This window comes from Gorilla gorilla, chromosome 6 (assembly GCF_029281585.2).
Source record: "Gorilla gorilla gorilla isolate KB3781 chromosome 6, NHGRI_mGorGor1-v2.1_pri, whole genome shotgun sequence".
In the NCBI taxonomy this organism is placed as follows: Eukaryota; Metazoa; Chordata; class Mammalia; order Primates; family Hominidae; genus Gorilla; species Gorilla gorilla.
In genome coordinates, this window is record NC_073230.2 from 8,025,446 (window position 1) to 8,045,663 (window position 20,218).

The window sequence follows — 20,218 nt, forward strand, 5'->3', positions numbered from 1 at the left end:
CGGCATCTCCTCCACGCGCTGCTTCAAGGAAAACAAACGGCGGCCACGAGGGCAGCCACTGAGCCTCCGGCGCCTGCCGAGAAGCTGCCCCACCGGCCGGGCGCCGCCGCACCTGTCTGATGCTGTCGGTGGCCGCCCTGGACGCGCGGTCCACAGCTGGAAACCGCAAAAGGCTCCGAAGCACGTCGGTTCCGAGCCTCTGATCCCTGCACCCCGGGGTCGCACTGTGACTTACCAAATTTGGCTGATCACAGAGGAAAAGTGAAAAAGATCCAGGTTGCCAAGGAGACCCTTTCAAATACATTTTACGGCGCTATGAAAGCGATACCTTCCCTCGGGTTGAGTTTCGTCCCAGAGACCGTGCAAGGCACTGTTTTATGTGAATCTGCACAGCCCCCCTCACCTCCCCTCCCGACCCCCACACACACTCTGTCAGTGGTCAGGGCACCCTGCGCAGTGCTCTGCTCTCCCCACAGACACCAGCAGGCCCCTCCCCACATGCCCCTCCTCAGAGCCTTTCCGGGAAGCCTGTGCAGGAGCGCTTGGGGGCTCCTGCGGAGGGGCAGCCAGCATCTGACCCCAGCACCCCTCCTGGGGACTCTGCAGGGAGCCTGTAGAACCTCCGGGAAGCAGCTGTTCCCAACACAAAACCACACTGCTGCAGAGCCGGGTGAGCCCCCCAAGATCACGAAAATCAGCCGTAACAGCCTTCAGCAGATGTGCCACCGCGGGGCCTGGCTCCCACAGCCCGCAAAATACACAAGAAGATAAAATCCGAGTCGTCAGCCAGGGAGTGGACAGACGGTCAGAAAGCGGAAAACACCGAAGTTGTGCTCGCAAGACTGGGATCGCGGAGTCGGGCACACCCATGGTGGAGGCACAGCTGGCAGAGCCTCCCCGCTGCGGGAGGCAGCGTCTGCCCCTCGCCGGTCCCCGCACCTGTCCTCGGCCGATGACCCCGGCGTGGATGTGGAGGGCGTGGCTGGCAGAATCCCCCCGCCGGGGTGCGGTTGGGTCACACGCGGTGTGCGTGGAGGGCTCCCAGGACGCCCAGCACATACTCAACACTCAGAACACGCCGCGCGACTCGGTGACACCATCTCCTCTGTTCTGGGGTGAGAACACTGCGCGTGCGGCCTTGATCTGCTCTCTGTGAAGACGCACCCACGATCCACGCCCCCCACACACATTTTCATGATTTTCCTACACGGGGCCTTGGGCTCAGCTGGGAGGGGGCCTTGCTCTGCAGAGAATAATGGGTGATTGTCTGAATCAGCCACAGCTACCCATTCTCTCAGTTTCAAGACCATTAAAGCCGAGGCTGCCAGCTCAGAAGCCCCCGAGTGCCTGCAGAGACGGCTGAGAAGCCGAGAGCAGGGCCGGGCAGGGGCTGAGAAAGCTGGGAAGCCTTTCACGCCAGAAGGGGCATCTGCCTCTCAGCTCCAGCTTGGTAGGGCCAGACGGGGCTGCAGGTCCAGTGTGGCTGGATGTCAGATTTTTAAAGAGAATTAACAGATCCAGATTTGTTTTTTTTTTTTTTTTGGAGACAGGCTCTTGCTCTGTGGCCCAGGCTGGAGTACAATGGCATGATCTCAGCTCACTGCAACCTCTGCCTCCTGGGTTCAAGTGATTCTTATGCCTCAGCCTCCCAGTAGCCGGGATTACAGGCACCTGCTACCACACCCGGCTAATTTTTGTATTTTCAGTAGAGATGGGGTTTCACCATGTTGGCCAGGCTGATCTTGAAGTCCTGACCTCAAGTGATCCATCTGCCTCAGCCTCCCAAAGTGCTGGGATTACAGGCGTGAGCCACCACGCCTGGCCAGAGACCCAGATTTTTATGTGAAATCTCCTGGCTGTAAAATATCAACAAGTAATCCAAATGTTTAAAAAAACACTGCACAGGCCAACACAAATTTGTCTCTGGGCCAGATTCAGCCTGTAAGCACCAGTTTCTTGTCAATGGTTGTAAAACCTAGAGCAACTAAAGATATCTGCCTTTCCACCTGTCACCACAGTCGTCCTGCTGGCAGTGGAGCGGCCGGGAGAGCCACCGCCATTGCTCTGTTGTCTAGGCAAGGAAGGGCTCTACTTACGTACTAATTTCAGTAGCAATAACCGGTGAGAACTGAGAAGCCATTCCTGAAGTCAGCGACTTAAACCACAATTTGTTGTTACCCTTCACAGTTCGGGGGTTGGAGGGGCTCAGCCGGGCGGTTCTCACTCGGGGTCTCCCCTGGGGTTGCATCCAGATGGAGGCGGGGGTGACCTCATTGGAAGACCCAGCTGGCGGGACGTCCAAGATGGCACAGTCATATGGCAGCTGTTGACACTGGGCATTCACGGCTGCGCTGGCTGAGGCTGGGGCTGCGCTGGCTGGGTGGGCGTCTCAGAGCACAGCTGCTGGGCCCCAAGAAGAGCATCCCGGGAGCAAGGTTCCCAGAGGCTGTGGTGGAAGCTGTAAGGCTTTGGAGCACCCAGTCTTGGGTAACCTACAACATCATTCCACTGCATTCTGTCCACCAAGTGTGTACCTAAGCCAGCACAGCATCAAGGGGAGGGGGTTAGACTCCCCTTTTCCACAGGAAAGACAGCCAAGAATTTGAAGCCATCTTTTTTTGTTTTTGGTTTTGGTTTTTGTTTTGAGACAGGGTCTCTCTCTGTTGCCCAGGCTGGAGTGCAATGGCGCAATCATAGCTCACTGTAGCCTTGAACTCCTGAGCTCAAGCGATCCTCCCGCCTCTGCCTCCCAAGTAGCTGGGACTACAGGTGTGCACCACCACACCCAGCTAATTTTTTCACCTGTCTTATGGTGCTGATAATTTTTAAATTTTTGGTAGAGATAGGGTCTCACTATGTTGCCCAGGCTGGTCTTGAATGCCTGGGCTCAAGTGATCCTCTTCCTACCTTGGCCTCCCAAAGTGCTGGGATTACAGCATGAGCCACCATGCCCAACAGCCGCCTTTAATACACCAGATTTCAGCTGTGGGTTTGCAATCCTCTCCTCTGCTCACGGGCAAACATGACGCTGGCATCCTCTCCTCTGCACACGGGCAAATGTGCACACAGGTATCCTCTCCTCTGCACACAGGTGGGCGTGCACGCTGGCATCCTCTCCTCTGCACATGGGCAAATGTGCACACTGGCATCCTCTCCTCTGCACACGGGCGGGCGTGCACGCTGGCATCCTCTGCTCACGGGCGGGTGTGCACGCTGGCATCCTCTCCTCTGCTCACGGGCGGGCGTGCACGCTGGCATCCTCTCCTCTGCTCACGGGCGGGCGTGCACGCTGGCATCCTCTCCTCTGCTCACGGGCGGGCGTGCATGCTGGCATCCTCTCCTCTGCTCACGGGCGGGCGTGCACGCTGGCATCGTCTCCTCTGCTCATGGGCGGGCGTGCACTCTGGAATCACGGCTGGGGTCACTCCCCTCTCGGGGCCCACCAGGGCCTCCTTCAACGCTGGCCAGAATAATCACTGGGCTGCCTGTGGTTTCACGCTTTCCCTCCTCCTTCTCTCCTTTTAAAGAAGCATCACTGTTGAACAGGTCCTCTACTCTACCGACCGGAAATACTGCCTGAGAACGGCTCCCCCGCAAGGATCCCCTTCGTGAATGTCCATGCAGCCTGCTGTACTTTTAGGTTGGAGACAAGCATCATTCCTTCATGCATTCATTAATTCATTCACACAATGAGCATTCTGGGACGTGGAGACGGAAGTGACTCAGGTCCCGGAACCCCAAATCCACCGTGTGGAGCTCCGTGAAGCTGGCTGCCCTGTCAAGACCTGCCTTGGTGCTTCTTCCAGGTCAGCAGAAATCTCCCGGCATCTCGGATGCCCCAGCCGGCCTGGCGCCCTCTGGCCTCTGCTGTTTCTCCTGCTCTACCCCAGCCTTCCAGATCTTTCCTTATGGTAGAGCCGCAGTGGGAAGCACCGGGAATGAGGGGCGGGAGAGGCCCTGAATGTGCCCCTCAAGGAAGGGTAGTGAGGATTTGCAGGTGCAGGGGCCCGAGCCTGGGTCTCCAGCGAAACACACACTTCCTTCCCGCAGGCTCTTACTCCAGACTCCTGCTTTTTGGCCTGTGTTCCAGCGGTGGTGAGCATCTTCCAACGCCATCAGCGGCCTCGTCCAACGCCATCAACGGCCTCGCCCAACTCCATCAGCGGCCCCAGCCGCATTGCTGGGCTTCTGTTGTTTTGAACCAAGACACTGGGTCCCGAATTTGCCGAAGTTGCCAAACATCCACTGGGACTTGAGCTCTTTGCTGACCTCCTGTTTCTTTCCAGCAGCCCCCAGGGCAGAGAGGTGCCCTCCTTCTGGACCCGAAATGATCCTCGTCACTGCCCACAGCTGCGGGTGTTTCGGCGAGGACGGGACCTTAAACTCCGCCACCCTGACGCACGCATTTCCCGATGGCAGGTACAGAGTTGGGGCGTGTGCTTAGGGAGCATGCAAGCGTGAGATCCTGCTCACCCTTGAGGGCCAGAGACATGGGGAACATGTCAGACACACAGGAGCATACGTGTGGCTCTGTAGAGCCGGGCAGGTCACCACACAGCCTGGACAGGTCACTCATTCCTGCCCGGGGCCACCTGGGGAGGGGGTTCCTCTCAGGGAGGCCCCAGGCAGAGCCTCCGGACGACGGACGCACTGCCGGCCCTGGGGTTCCGGCCCAGTTCCTCCAGCATGAATCTGAAGGGAGGGGGCTTCAGATCGCCGGGCAGGCCACAGTTCAAACAACCATGGGGCACAGGTGATGCATGTGGGCCCCAAAGTGGGGCTTAGCCTGTGAGGGTTCTTGACTTTGCCCAGGACAGGATTCAAGGGCCAGCAGGAGGTGGAATGAACAGCTTTACTGAGGTGGCAGTGTTTGGTGTTACAGATCGGAGCCGCTCCCGCTAGGCAGTGCGCTGAGGGTAGCGGCTCAGGGCGCTTTTGCAGTCCCATTTATACACACTTTAAATTATGTGCACATTAAGGGGTGGGTTATACAGAGCTCTCTGGTTAAGGGTCGTAATTTTCCGGGTCATCGGACCACATTGCCATGGAAAGGGGCGGAAGCGCCCGGGTGTTGTCATGGTAACGGTAAACTGACACTGGTGCACGGGTGGGTGTGCCTTACGGAGAGTGGCTTGCACCCTGGCCCTGTTTTAGCCAGTCCTCAATTAGGTCCAGTGTCCCAGCCCCACCTCTGGAGTCGAGTCCCACCTGCTAACTCTCAGGCACGGAGTCCCTCGCCGGCACCCAGAATGGGAGTTCACACGCGAATTCCTGCCGTGTCCTCAGGACAGCTGCTCGGCCCACCCAACAGTCTGTGTGCGGCCACCACAGACTGCGGCCCCAGCACATCCCGGGAGCTCCACGGAGCCACCTGTCGCCTGCCCGTGGTGGGGCCGTGGCGTGACACGGCAAAAATGACTCACACACACGTCCAGATAGAGAAGCTGCCACTGTCTTTTTAAAATTAAACTTTTAATGTTGCCATCATCGTACATTTGAGTGCGTTGTTAGAAATAATATAGAGAGATCCTGCGTACCCTGAATGTATGCGATGCCCCCAACAGTGACCTGCTGTGTACACACAGTGCCACGCCATGGCCGGGATGCGGACGCAGTGCCATCCCCCACCCCACTCCCTCCTCAGCTCTACCTGCCCTCGCACGCCCTGTGTGCAGGTTTCGTGCAGGTTTTTTATTTTACTTTTTTTTTTTTTGAGACGGAATCTCACTCTGTTGTCCATGCTGGAGTGCAGTGGTGTGATCTCGGCTCACTGCAACCTCCACCTCCCGGGTTCAAGTGATTCTCCTGCTTCAGCCTCCCAAGTAGCTGGGATTACAGGCGCCCGCCACCACACCCGGCTAATTTTTGTATTTTTAGTAGAGACGGGGTTTCACCATGTTGGACAGGCTGGTCTCGAACTCCTGACCTCAGGTGATCCACCTGCCTCAGCCTCCCAAAGTGCTGGGATGACAGGCGTGAGCCGCCGCGCCCGGCCAGTTTCATGCAGTTTTATCACACATGCAGATCAGGCACTAGCCATCTTTCTAAGAAGGGAGGCTTTTGATGCTAGAGGGCAGGAGGAATCTCAGTGGCAGGAATGTGAGGCCACAGACCACCCACCCCATGGAGGCCCCGGACGGGCGTGCGGTCACAGAGCAGCACTGACTCCAGAGGGAGGGTGAGGCGGGCAGTGGAAGAGGAGAAGGTAGGAAGTGCCCCTGCCCCAGCGCACACCCAGAGCGCCCACGTGGGAAGCACGTCTCACCTCCGTGATGATGTAAAAGTCGTCCCCAGGCTCTCCCTGGACCACAATTTTCTCTCCATCTTCAAACTGGACGGGCTCCAGCGCATCCGCCACGGTCAGACGCTCCCACTTCTCCAGGGACTCTGTCGGGGGAGGAGGAGGACAGGTCATCCCGGGGCCCACGCCCCCCCAGCCACAGTCCAAGACAAGGGCCACCACTCTTCCCGAAAGGTGTCCTCAGAAGCACCCACAACACCAGCTCCGTGACCAGTAAGCTGCATGAGATGAGGCCGTGACGCCGTCCCTCTGCACCTCCGTGCCAGGGGGCCTGGGTTTTCTTGCAATCAGTGGGTCCCGGATGCATGCAGCTCATGTGCCCTCTTCACCAGGTGCAGAGGGAACTATTCTGACACTTATCCCTGGCTTAACGTAAATACCCAGCAGTGAAAACTGACTCCAGGTTAACTCAGTATGAAAATACTTTTGTTACTTCAAAAGAATAGAGCTGCCTACATTTTTGCAAACAATGGAGTCCCAGCTAAGCACAAAGCCTACTAAGTGGTTTAAAATAACTCAGAAGCCAGGCACAGTGGGCTCATGCCTGTAAATCCCAAGACTTTGGGAGGCTGAGGCAGGAGGATCGCTTGAGGCCAGGAGTTCAAGACCAGCCTGGCCAACATAATGAGACCCCATCTCTACAAAAAATGTTTTAAATTAGCCAGGCATGGTGGTGTGTACCTGTAGTCTCAGCTACTCAGGATGCTAAGGTGGGAGGATCGCTTGAGGCCAGAGTTCAAGACCAGCCTGGGCAACACAGTGAGATCTCGTCTCTACAAAAATTAAAAAATTAGCCAGGCGTGGTGGTATACACCTATGGTCCCAGCTCCTCGGAAGGATGAGGCAAAAGGATCACTTGAGCACAGGAGGTCGAGGCTGCAGTGAGCTATGATCACGTCACTGCACTCCAGCTTGGGAGACAGAGCAACACCCTGTCTCAAAAAAAAAAAAAAAAGAAAAAAGAAAAAAATAGAAAAATTGGCCGGGTGCAGTGGCTCAAGCCTGTAATCCCAGCACTTTGGGAGGCTGAGGTGGGCAGATTGCCTGAGCTCAGGAGTTCGAGACCAGCCTGGTCAACATGGCAAAACCCCATCTCTACTAAAATACAAAAAAAAAATAATAATACATGAATAACAAAATAATTCAGAATGGTAACTGCCCATCGAAAAGAAACACTGTTCATCAGGGGACTGATCAAACAACATGGAACTGCATTTATGTTGCAACATTAAGGCACAGTATACGTTCTACTATTTTAGGTCAAAATGCTTAATTCCCATGCCAAGTTTATCTTTAAATGCTTGCAAATTCAATGTTATCTTTCCGCCCTTCTCACAAGGTCTTCCCTTCCCTGTCTTTATTCATCCCTAACCCTTGGAAGGAAAAAAAAATTACTAACGTCAGATTTTATAAGAAAATAATGATCACCTGATTAACGATTTCTTTTTTGACCAAAAAAAAAAAAAAAACGTTTCCTGGCCTATACAAATCAGATGCTACCTATGTAGGTCAGAAGCTAAAAATAAAAAGCAAAGCGTTTATTTTACATCTAGGTTAGGAGGGAGATTTCTCTCCTTAAAAATCCCTGTCGGCGCCGCAGGTTGCAAAGGAAAATGCTTCCCACGAACCCCAGGGCCGGGGCAGATTCTGCAGCATAGGGAAGGGGGGTGAGGACCCCACAACCAGAGCTGTTTGACCAGCTTCCTAAAAACAGGGTCCGTACCAGCTGGGCGCGGTGGCTCACGCCTGTAATCCCAGCACTTTGGGAGGCCGAGGCAGGCGGATCACGAGGTCAGGAGATCGAGACCATCCTGGCTGACACGGTGAAACTCCGTCTCTACTAAAAATACAAAAAATTAGCCGGGCTTGGTGGTGGGCGCCTGTAGTCCCAGCTACTCCGGAGGCTAAGGCAGGAGAATGGCATGAACCCGGGAGGCGGAGCTTGCAGTGAGCCGAGATAGCGCCACTGCACTCCAGCCTGGGCGGCAGAGCGAGACTCCATCTCAAAAAAAAAAAGGTCTGTACCGGACAGAAGCTGCTGAATAATTCAGAACCCGGGCGTGCTCCCAAGCAGGCCAACACATCAGTGCACACCTGACAACTAAATGATGCAGGTGATTTTTTAGAGCAATTATGGTTTGTGTTCAGGGTGCAGAATGAGACCAGCATATGAATTTGGAGTGTTTTGTTTACTGGTTTCCTTACAAGGACAGTAATACGAGGCATTTCATTTCAGAAGTCAGCTGCAGTTAGGAAGTTCATTTCCACATATTTGATTAGCAAATGCTTACTCTATTACATTTGAAACCTGTAGTATTCTGAGTTCTGAAAACAAAAATTATCTCCTGGCTACATTAATCTTGGATGAAAACTGACAGAAGAAACCACAGGGAGATGGCACTTTTGGCCCCATTTTTTTTTTTTCAAGAGACAGGGTCTCGCTCTGTCACCCAGGCTGGAGTGCAGTGGTGTGATCACGGCTCACCACAGCCTTGAACTCCTGGGCTCAAGCGATCCTCCCACCTCAGCCTCCCAAAGTGCTGGAATTATAGACATGAGCCACCATACCCGGCTAATTTTTTTAAAATTTTTTGGAGAGACAGGAACTCGCTATGTTATCGAGGCTGGTCTGGAGTTCATGGCCTCAAGTGATCCTCCCACCTCAGCCTCCCAAGTAGCTGGGACTGCAGGCATGTACCATCATGTCCAACTAATTTTTTATTTTGCACAGATGGGATCCATCTCCATTCACCATGTAAGCTACAGAATAAACGCAGTCACGTGTCCCAAAAAGCACCTCACAAGGGCAGCCTGCAGCCACAGGACGAGACGTCGTAAGGCTGCGTGCACCTGCCCAGGGGGGAAACCCATCGCCAAGCTCTGTGCTGGAATTCTGCAGACTTGCAGCTCCCATGTGGGCCATGCTGATTCTACGGGGTCTCCTGTCCTAGGGGCCGAGCCCTGTGCGTTCAGGAGGAGAAAGCGGGGTCCCAGGAGCATCCAGGCACAAACGCCGTTCCCAGGTTTCTGGTGTGGGGACAGAAATGCCGAAGCCCACGGCTTCAGGCTCATCCAGGGCCATCCCTCCGGCCAAGCTGCCTGCGGAGGCACCGCCCCACCAGCCACTTTTTGGAGGACTTTGTGCCGATGCTGACTGGGCAGGAAAAGGGAATGGTGCCTTGTGGTTACTCTTCTGGGAGGCCACGGAGAAGCCGGTCACATTGCTGGCTGCTGCATTAATCAGAGGAACATAAATGGGCAGACGGAGGCCACGCGGCAAGGGTGTCCGACGGCCCCTAAGAGCCCGGGACGCAGGAAGCAAGAAGCCACCTCCAGCCGGGGGGTCACCAGCCCTCGCCCGGAGCAGGGAGAGGGTCTCGCCCTTCACGGCCTGCAGCAACCGTTGTCTCGACAGCGCTGGTGAATGAAGGAATCTGTGGGGACAGGGCTGACTATTCAGTGCCTGGTGGGCACCAGGGGCCAGACCACCCAGGTCTGGCTGAAAGGCAGCGGGACACCCAGAAGGGCGGCAGAGGCCCTGCGTTTGGGATTTTGCGTAGGGAGCAAATGTCCCCCTCTCGGCCCCTATAAAATCTGGCGGACCAACTCGTTTTGTTTTTCCAAGTATGACATTTTCAAAAAGGCACTAGAATTAAAACCAGACACAAAGCCACATAGGTGATTCCATTCCCACGAAACGTCCCGAGCAGGCAAATAATCCACAGAGACCAGGAGGGTCCGGGGGCCGCCAGGGCTGGGAGGGCAGGGAGGGTGACGGCTCACAGGGACGGGGCTCTGTCTCGGGTGAGGACGGGGCTCTGGGATGGGAGCGGTGCCGACAACGTCGTGTGTAGACTCAACGGCTCTGAAATGTGCTTCCGGGAAAGGTCAGAATGGTCGGCGTGCTGTGACGTGCATTTTACCACAATGGAAAGAACCGCACGCTCCTTTCTTGACATTTCACAGAAGAATTTCAGAGAGAACAGGGGTCAAAGTCCTCCCCAAGAAGGAACACAGGCACAGCCACACTGCACACACACACGTGCACACACACAGGTGCACACACCCACTCACACATGTGCATACTCACACCCCCCACACGTGTGCACACCCACGCACACACTCACACCCACGCACACACTCACACCCACACATGCACACTCACACACGTGCACTCACACCCACGCACACACTCACATGTGTGCACACCCACACACACACCCACACACGTGCATACACCCACACACACGTGCACTCCCAAACACATGCGTGCACACCCATGCACACACACATGCACACTCCCAGGTGCACACACACCTATTCTCACACATGCACACTCAAACCCCCACACTCACATGCATGCACACCCATGCACACACACCCACACAACCCACACAGTGCACTCACACCCTCTCACACACGTGCAATTCACACGCATTTGACACACATGCACACCCATGCATGTGCACTCGCACCCATATGCACACTCACACGTGTACACCCATGTGCACTCACATGCACACACTCATGCACACACGCACACCCCCCATGTGCACACTCACCCACACACAGTGCACGCTTCTGCCTGCTCTAGCCCAAGGAGCCCCCACTGGCCCAGCTGGCGCCATCGCGTATAACTCAGGCTTCAGCAGCGTCTTTCCTGCCAGGCCGTTAAGCAGGCTCACCCAAAGGTGAAAGGGCCCTGGGCACACCTGAAACCCCAGCCTGCCGTTATCCTTCCCGGAGCTGAGAGCGATGATGGCGGCGTAGAAAGGGCAGAGACGGCTCCCAGAGAAACCGCGCTTAGAAGGGAACTAGAACAGGTCAGGGAAAGCAGCTCGACCCAGCTCACACGTGTACCGGGAGCCAACACTGGCTTTCAGCTCTACACGGACTGGTGTGGAGGGAAGGCTGGGGGCGCGGCTCTGACAGCAAAGGCAGAAGCAGACAGGAAATGCACAGGATGGCAGAGACGTTGAGAAGCAGGGCAGCCCCGCCCACGAGAGAGGAGGCAGGCTCTTGGGGTTTGCCAACAAGTGACAGTGTGTGTCATCTGTGCACGTGTTTGTGCGTAAGCACGCCTGTGTGTTGCACCCCAAACCTCCATAATATCAACAACACTCAACTGCCAGCCACGCAGGGAATGGGGAAGAGGCCGGGGTGGCCGGCAGGCGCCCAGATGTCGGGACACACAGCCGTGCAGGGGCGCAGCCACTGACCTAGGATGGAGACCTTGCTGAGGAACTCCTCGTACATCTTGCGTTTCCTCAGCGTGCTGCCCTGTTTGGGAGAAAGGAAAAAACAGACAAGAAGGTGAATCTTCATACCTGGATCATCCTGACGTTTCCAGATTTCCCCAAATGACTCTCAACTTTTAAAGGAGACCCTCCAAGCATTCCAAGTCCCCAAAGCCCTCGATGACTCGGAGTCTGTGTGAGCTGCCACGGTGTCCTATGCCCCCCACCTCCCTCCTCCTGGGGGGCTTCTGGAGAAGCTCCTGGCATGGTTGCTAAGTGTCCTGGCTGGCAGCAGAGTTCCCCACCCAGCCGGGACCCGTGGTAGTTCCACACGGTCAGCACACAGCCAGCCAGAGCCTGAACCCGGGTTTCTAGCCATGAAGGGCAGGGAGCTCATAAACACATCTGGAGAAACTGAGGCCAACACAGAGACTCAAGCACATGACGTAGAAGGGAGAGTGCGGCTGACGTCAGCTAAGACCCTGGATCCAGCCATGCCTGAAGCTGCCTCCTTACCCGTTAAAAGCCGATACTTGACTTCCCTCAACCCTGGGAAAAGCATGCTGAATCATACAATACCAACAAACAGGGCCCTGTCAGCGTTATGTGAATTAGAAATTAGAATTCATTCTAGAAACTAGGATTATAAATGTGAATTAGAAAAACACACCCCTTCTTTAAGCACACACATCCCATCAAGCTGATGGGCCCTGGTGCAAACAGGAATGAGGCCCCTGCTCTAGGCAGTCGGCTCCAGCCCGGTGCGCAGAAAGCAGCCTGGGTCTCAGCCCCTCTCAGCCCTCTGCCTGGGCCTTTGTACAGTGCACGAACTCCACAACTGTACAGAGCAGCCGCACGGTGGGTACGATTCAGCACCACACATTCCGAAAACAGAGACACACAGTCCACCCGGACAGCAGCAAGCTCGACTTTGCTAAAATTCAAATGGTATCATCCACTGACAGAGGCCACGCGTTCGAGTAGGGTGTACGCCGGGATGTGAGTCGGACCGAGAGATGACATGCTAGTGATGAGGTTTTTCCGTGACCCTAGATAAGTCCCCTGGGGTGTGGAGAAAGGAGGGAGGAGGGAACTTGCTGTGTTGAACGCCCACTCCAGGTCAGGGAGAGGGGCTCTTGGACACACTGACCCACATCGACCTCGCAACAGATAACCCTGAGAGGGGAACATACTTTTATCCTTATTTTCCAGAGGCAGAAACTGCGGCTCCGCAGGGCTGAGTGACCACCCTAGATAGGAACCACGGAACCAAGAAGGAAAGCCTAGACTGGGCCCTAAAAGCCCCAAAGCTGCCCCCGCCTCTCAACTTGAACGGGGACGTATTTTACCCCTTCCTGACATGCTGTTTCGCAAATTCCCGTAACGCCCTGAGACAGAAAACCACAGTGAGCAGCATTTACCAGGTGCCTCCCACCTGTGCAACTGACCACGTGCTGACCAGGGGCACACAGACACAGTGGCATGTGCAGTTTCTGAACATGTCCCTCCCCTCTCCTCCTTCCTGCTGACTGGCATGTGGAGATGATGGCTGGGGCTGCAGCAGCCATCCTGGGCCCCTGAGGAGCATCAGTAAGAGAAAGCTGGTTCTCGGGCCCCATGGAACAACACACCCACCCTAGACAGACTCCCAGAGCGTGAGAAACAGCCGTGTGGTTTAAGACACTGTTATTTTGAGTATTTCTGTTACACCTGGCATGGCAGCAGCCGGTCCCCAATGATCCTCACTCGCCTGCTGGTGTCCACACCCTGTGTGCTCTGTTCCACGATGAATAGGGCTGACGGATGCAACTAAGACCACGATGAATAGGGCTGATGGATCCAACTAGAGAATGCTAAGGAAATGAGTCTGAGATTTGCAAAGCCAGGTTGTAAAAGATACCGTGGCTCCTGCCCTGCTCTCTCCTGGATGGCTCAGCTGCAGAGAAGCTCAGAGGAGGAGCAGCACCTTCCCGCCACCCTCCAGCCCTGTTGGGGGGAAGCCACCACAGAAATCTCCTCTGCCCCATAAGACCTTCTGATCCCCACAGCCCGAGGAGGGTTCCAGGCCAGAGCCGAGCAGCTGCTTCCTCTATGACCCACAGGAAATGGAACAAATGTAACACTGTTGACAGAGGCCACTAAGTTTGAGGGGAATTTGTTACACAGCCACAGCTAACTAATACATCCAGCAAAATTTAATCCTAAGGGTAAGGATAGGCTAGGAAACCTAGATTAAGATAGAAAACTATAAACTCTTCTGAGTCCTGCAGGTGGCTGGCATAACACCCTGCTGCCAGGGACCCTCCCAGCTGCCACAACGCCTGGGGGCAATGGTGAAGGAGGGTCATTTATCCCACCTTCTTTTTTTTTTTTTTTTTTTTGAGACAGTCTCACTCTGTCGCCCAGGCTGGAGTGCAGTGGTGCGATCTCAGCTCACTGCAAGCTCCACCTCCCGGGTTCACGCCATTCTCCTGCCTCAGCCTCTGGAGTAGCTGGGACTACAGGCACCCGCCACCATGCCCGGCTAATTTTTTTGTATTTTTAGTAGAAACAGGGTTTCACTGTGTTAACCAGGAATTTATCCCACCTTCTAAGCAACGTACGTAGGAAGGAGATGTCAGGAAAGAGAGATGGACTGGACAGGAGAAGCAAGACCCCTGACACTCAGAGGAGCCCCCCAAATGCCTGTCAGTCTCCCCAAACTTTCTTCTCCTGAGGGGTGCTGTTCAAAGCATCTTCCCATCCACTCCAATCACTCACAGGAATGGAAATCACAATCAGGCACCACGTGGTGTTTACTGAGTGCCCTGGACAGGGGTGGGGGCTGTGTTCAGGGCTGTGCCCATCACATTGTCACAACTCAGAGGGCCAAGGAGGAGGAGAAAGTGGAGGTGAGTGCTTCGGAGGTGTGTGTCTGAAGTTACCCACTGCCGTGGTGAAGTGGGGGTCTGCCCTGGCCCCGCCTCCAGGGCCTGCGCCTACCCACTGCCCCCTCTCCTATCTCTCAATGCCACCCACAGCCAGATGCAAACTCACTTGTGTCTCCCTTAAAAAGGGACCCCTTGAGCACACCAAAGGTGGCCCCACCACATGGGAAAATGAGGGACCACCACACAGCCCCTTCCACAGTTGGGGGTGGGAAAGAGCAGCCCTGGGGACACAGAGTGAGCATAGGGGAGGCAGCCCGCAGCCCTCCTGTGCAGCCCTCCTGGCTGGGATGGAGCGGGACTCCAGCTACTGGGGCAGGAGGCCCTGTAGGAGTGGAGCAGAGGATGAAGGAAGGGAGATGGATTGCTGCGGAAGGAAAACAGCTCAAGGGGGAAGGGCTGGAGGAAAGGCACGTGATGCTAAATGCCTGTCCCTGGAAAACTATGACAAAAATGCAAGCTCCAGTGAAATGGGGGAGGAATGGCGCGCAAGTCCCCGAGGCACAGCGGTGACTTGTGTGGGGCTCAGGCCAGGTTTTTTCCACAGTTGCTTATTCTGGACCCTGGTGGCCAGGCTGACCTTTCCCATGGGCACAGGCCATTTCCGGTAGCGTGGCCCTCCCCACTCGCTCCCAAGCCTCCCTCAATGTCCAGAAACAGGCTCCTGGAGCTGCACCAAGCTTCCCACTCACAGATCAGACGACTGAGCCCAGCGAAGGTGTGGCTTGAGCCCAACTTCCATGATGGGGACAAGGACCCTAAGGACACCCACCCTCCCCTGCCTTCCAGAGCCTCAGCATGGAGGACACAGTGGGCAGTCCACTCAACGTGGACAAGTACAGGTTTGAATGTGTCACCTGCATCATTGGGCTTTGGTGAAATGAGACCTTAAAAATCCCTGCCTCACTGAGTCATTATGAGAACTGATTATCAACAAATGTTATGTTGCTGCTAATGCTGGTGGTGGTGATATTGGTGAGGATAGTGACAGTGGTGATGACGATGATGGTGGTGATGGTGGTGATGTTGGTGAGGATAGTGACAGTGGTGATGACGGTGGTGGTGATGGTGATGGTGGTGATGGTGAGGACAGCAATAGTGACGGATAGTGATGGTGACAGTGGTGATGATGGTGATAGTGATGGTGATGGTGCTGATGGTGATGATGGTGATGGCGGTTTGATGATACTGATGGTGATGATAATGGTGGTGATAGTGATGGTGACGGTGGTTATGATACTGATGGTGATAATGGTGGTGATGGTATTGAGGATGTTGATGGTGATAATGATGGTGGTAGTGAGGATGGTGACAGTGATTAAAGTAGTGATGACGATGATGATGGTGATGGTGAGGACAGTGATAGTGATGGATAGTGATGATGACGGTGGTGATGATGGTGGTGATGATGATGGTGATGGTGGTTATGATGATACTGATGGTGATGACATTGGTGGTGATGGTATTGGGGATGTTGATGGTGATAATGATGACGGTGGTAGTGAGGATGGTGATGGTGATACTGGTAGTGATTATGGTGGTGATGGTGATGATGGTGATGGTGGTGAGGATGGTGATGATGATGGTGCTGATGGTGGTGATGATAATGATGGTGATGGTGATGATGGTGATATTCATGGTGGTGAGAATGGTGGTAATGATGAGAATAGTTGTGATGGTAGTGAGCATGGTGATGGTGATGATGATGGTGATGGTGAGGATGGTGATAACAGTGATGATGATGGTGATGGTGATAACGGTGGTGATGATGATGGTGATAGTGATGGTGATAATGGTGGTGATGGTAATAATAGTAGTGATGTTGGCAATGATTATAGTGATGGCAGTGGTGATAGTGATGATTATGATGCTGATAATGGTGGTGATGATAGTGATGGTGGTGATGGTGATGGTGGTGATGAGGGTGATAGTAATGGTGATGATGGTGATGATAGTGGTGGTGATGATGGTGATGGTGATGGTGATAATGATGGTGGTGATGATGGTGATAGTGATAGTGATGATGGTGATAATGGTGGTGATGAGGGTGATAGTGATGGTGATGATGGTGATGAGAGTGGTGGTGATGATGGTGATGGTGATGGTGATAATGATGGTGGTGATGATGGTGATAGTGATAGTGATGGTGGTGATAATGGTGGTGATGATGGTGATAGTGATGGTGATGATGGTGATGAGAGTGGTGGTGATGATGGTGATGGTGATGGTGATAATGATGGTGGTGATGATGGTAGTAGTGATAGTGATGATGGTGATAATGGTGATGATGATGGTGATAATGGTGATGACGGTGGTAGTGATGGTGATGATGGTGATGATAGTGGTAGTGATGATTATAGTGCTGATGATGGTAGTGATGGTGGCAATGATGATGGTGGTAGTGGTTTTTAGCGGGTACACAAAAGTGTGCTGATGGGGAAAGTCAGGACATAGCAATTCCAACCCCAGCCTACCCATGACTCCCCATGCCCTTGGACTAGTCTTGTCCCCTCTGTTATTCAGTTTCTCCATGAGAAGAGTGATTGAAATGAGCAGCTGTTCCGTGTGTCTCTGGCCTGGGCTCCTTCTCTGTCCTCCCAAATTCCTCACCACCGCTCCATGGGTGCCATGTCCACCTTGGTCCTTGTCTGCTTCCCATTGACTAGCAGGGGGATGTCAGGTGCCTGAGCTCAGAAATGGGGTCAGACACCCCTGCAAACAGCTGCTGACCCAGCCCTCGTCCTCAGCAGCCCCCACCACTGCCAAGATTCCTCCTCCTCCCAGAAGGTGATGACGATAAGCACGGCTCACTATGCTGAATGCTCCCCAGCAATCAGGCACCTCCCGAGATCCACACTTTCAGCTGAGCCTACTATTATCTCCACTCTATGGAAGAAACAGAGGCTCAGGGTCGGTGTGGCCTGCCTATGCCCACCGAGCTGCTAAGTGCTGAGGCCGAGAACTGAAACAGGACAATCTTGTTCCAGAATGGATGCTCGCATGGCCAGGCCCCACACTGTCCTGGAGACAACAAGGTCGTCCTGAACCTCCACTCACACACTCAGCATCTTATCTGCTCTGGAAGAACAGAAGTGGCATCCACAGAGCGCCTACTGTGTGCATGGCACCACATCATCACGCTGCACCCTCACATGAGACATGCAACGTGCCCAGGCTGCCCGGGACAGAGAGAGGAGCCGGGACGATCCAGCCCCTGGGTGTTGCTTTCATGCTGCCAACACCAAGCCCACGGCCCTGTGAGGGTCAGGCAGCTGGGGCAGCTCTGGACATGTTCAATGGCACGGGGCCACTTTCAGACAGAATCTGCTGCAGGGAGAGGGGGCTCAACACCATGCAGAGAGAACCGGAAACGTCGGTGGCCTGGCTCCCTGGGCCCTGCCTCCCCCGGTGCCTGGAGACCAGAAGACAGAGGGTGCTCTGGCACCCTGCTGTGCAGCCCCACGCCCTTCAGGACACTCCAAGAGGGGTGTGGCTCCCACAGCCCTGAGCACCACCGGCCCAGCAAAGGGTGTGGAACCATAAGGGGACTCTGCTCCAAAATACGTGCACATCAGCACAGCATGGCAGGACTCTGTCGCCCAAGGCACGCACCAGTGAGAAGAGCTGCAGCTGAGAGCACAGAGCTGAACATGGCTGCAGGCCTGGTGGGCACAGCTGCCCGTGCAGCCACTGGAATCCTGGCCTGGCGGCACCGACCTCGCCACTCCAACGTGTGGCCCTCACGTGCCCAGTCCAGGGGACCGAGAGACCAGCAGGGTGGGGGCGGGGCCCCGAGAGGCTGGCACTTGGAGCCCAAGAGGCTGGCATCTGGGGAGAAAACAGCCCCAGGCCTTGCAAGTCACAGCAGACGCAGACACAGGAGATGCAGGTGGGAACCCAGCCCTCCCCGATACCCAGGTCTCAGTTTCTCCATCAGCTCTGGGTCAGAGCAGCACTAAAATGGCTGCAAGCCCCGATTTTAGAGTCCAGGGGGTGTCCTATCTTCTGCCAAAGCCCTCCCCAAGGTCCCCTCTTTCTGGCAAAAGCGCACAGCCCAGCAGGTCCAGAAAAACCTCAGGAACTTGGCCCGAGACCAAGACGGTGCAGACAGCACTTCTCCACCCACTGCGGGTGCCTGAACGGACCGGCTTCCTCAGTGACAACGGTCTTTTCAGAAACGCCGAGCCCAGGCCCGTCGGCAGCAGAAAGTGCCGCGTGTCTGCCCCTGAGAGCGGAGAGCGGGCCGGACGCCCGGGGCAGTGGCAGGGGCAATGACCCAGCCCAGGCCATTTTAGATTTCCGCCAGCCATAAAAAAAGCACTTCTTTTGAAAAATAATTTATAATTCACACTGACTGCCCAGCAATTACGCCCAGCCGGAGGAATGCAAGCGTGTTTTGCCCGGGGAACCTCAGACATTAAAGCCTCGTGTGCCCATCCATCTCTCGCGGCGGGGTGACAGCTGAAGGCTGCCAGGGGCCCCCGGGGGAGGGCCCAGCCCCAAAGGCTGCCCCTTTTGGGATCATGTTCCTTCTGTGGCCGAGACGGTCGGTGAGGCAGGGCTGGGAGCTGGCCTCCAAGCAGGCCGGTGGGCACTGGGACCCCCACGTGGGGGCTCTGCAGTGTGTCCGCCGGCATCCCCAAGGGGGGCTTTGTGTGGGAGAAGGCAGGTGACCCCCATTTCCAGGTGCAGGGCTTCCTCAAGCCCACGGCACAGGGAGGGCGGGAGCGCTAGAAGTGGCTTCTTAACACTGGTCTCACCCACTTCCCATGAGTTGGCCCGGGGGGCACGGGGCCTGGGTCCCGGCCTCAACTCTGCCCCGTCTTGCCAGCACCTACACACAGAAAGCCTGGAAAACTGGAGCGTTGATAGCGGCTGCCAGGTGCAGCAGCTCACGCCTGTAATTCCAGCACTCTGGGAGGCCAAGGCGGGAGGGTCACTTGAGCTCATGAGTTTGAGACCAGCTTGGGCAACATATCAAGACTTTACCTCTACTAACAGAAAAAAAAAAGGAAAAGAAAAATATATACAGCAGCCACTTCTCCAGCCTGGAGACGCACTGACAGTGGGGTGAAATGGCTGGTGATGCCTGACCCTCCCCACAATGGCCCCAGAGGGCTGCAACACGGCCTCATCCCCTCACGCTTCAAAGCCAGGAGGAGCAGATTCACACCACAGCCATGCACCCCCAAAGTCGTGAGGTGAGGCCCACCAGAAAGCCAGCCCCGGCTCCCACGCACGGCTGTGGGGTTGGCAACTTCAGTCTGAAGGCACCGCTGTGGAACCCAGCGTGACAGACCCCAGGGCCAATGAGAAAAGAAAGAGACCCAGGCAGGCGGAGCAGGGGTCGCCAGCTGTGAATGGTGCCCACTTTTCCTCCCGCCAGGGCCTCCGTGAGGTGGACTTGCCAGGCAGGTTCCGGCTCTGGTCCCCCCATGGATCAGGGTCCCTACGTGCACACTGGGGGACCCTCGGCACATCACGGCTGCCTCAGAGCTCCTGAGCCCGCCGTCCCGCCAGAGTGAGGGTGCACACGGGCCCTCCCGGCTGCCGTGGCCTCACGTGGACACTGCAGGGCACTTAGCCCCGGTCGAGGCTTGGGGACCCTCCGTGACCCTAGCAGCGTCCTCGAGGCTACAAGTGACAAACTGCTTGTGCTGAGAAATGGAGAAGCCGCGTCCCCTCCCGGCCCCACTGGCTGTGCAGAGTCACTCCGGACACCGGTCCCCTCCCGGCCCCACCGGCTGTGTGGA

General features: G+C 55.5%; 1 protein-coding gene across 6 annotated transcripts in view; it reads right to left on the reverse strand.

The window, feature by feature from the left end:
* Positions 1-20,218, reverse strand: part of PRKAR1B (protein kinase cAMP-dependent type I regulatory subunit beta) — a 182,061-nt gene that overhangs the window by 23,600 nt on the left and 138,243 nt on the right. For all 6 annotated transcript variants that reach the window (XM_031013428.2, XM_031013427.2, XM_055346669.1 and 3 more), the window contains exons 8-9: positions 11,521-11,581; positions 6,266-6,387 (exon numbers count right to left, since the gene is read on the reverse strand). In XM_031013428.2, coding sequence (XP_030869288.1) covers positions 6,266-6,387; positions 11,521-11,581 — 183 coding nt within the window. The remainder of the gene's footprint in view (positions 1-6,265; positions 6,388-11,520; positions 11,582-20,218) is intronic.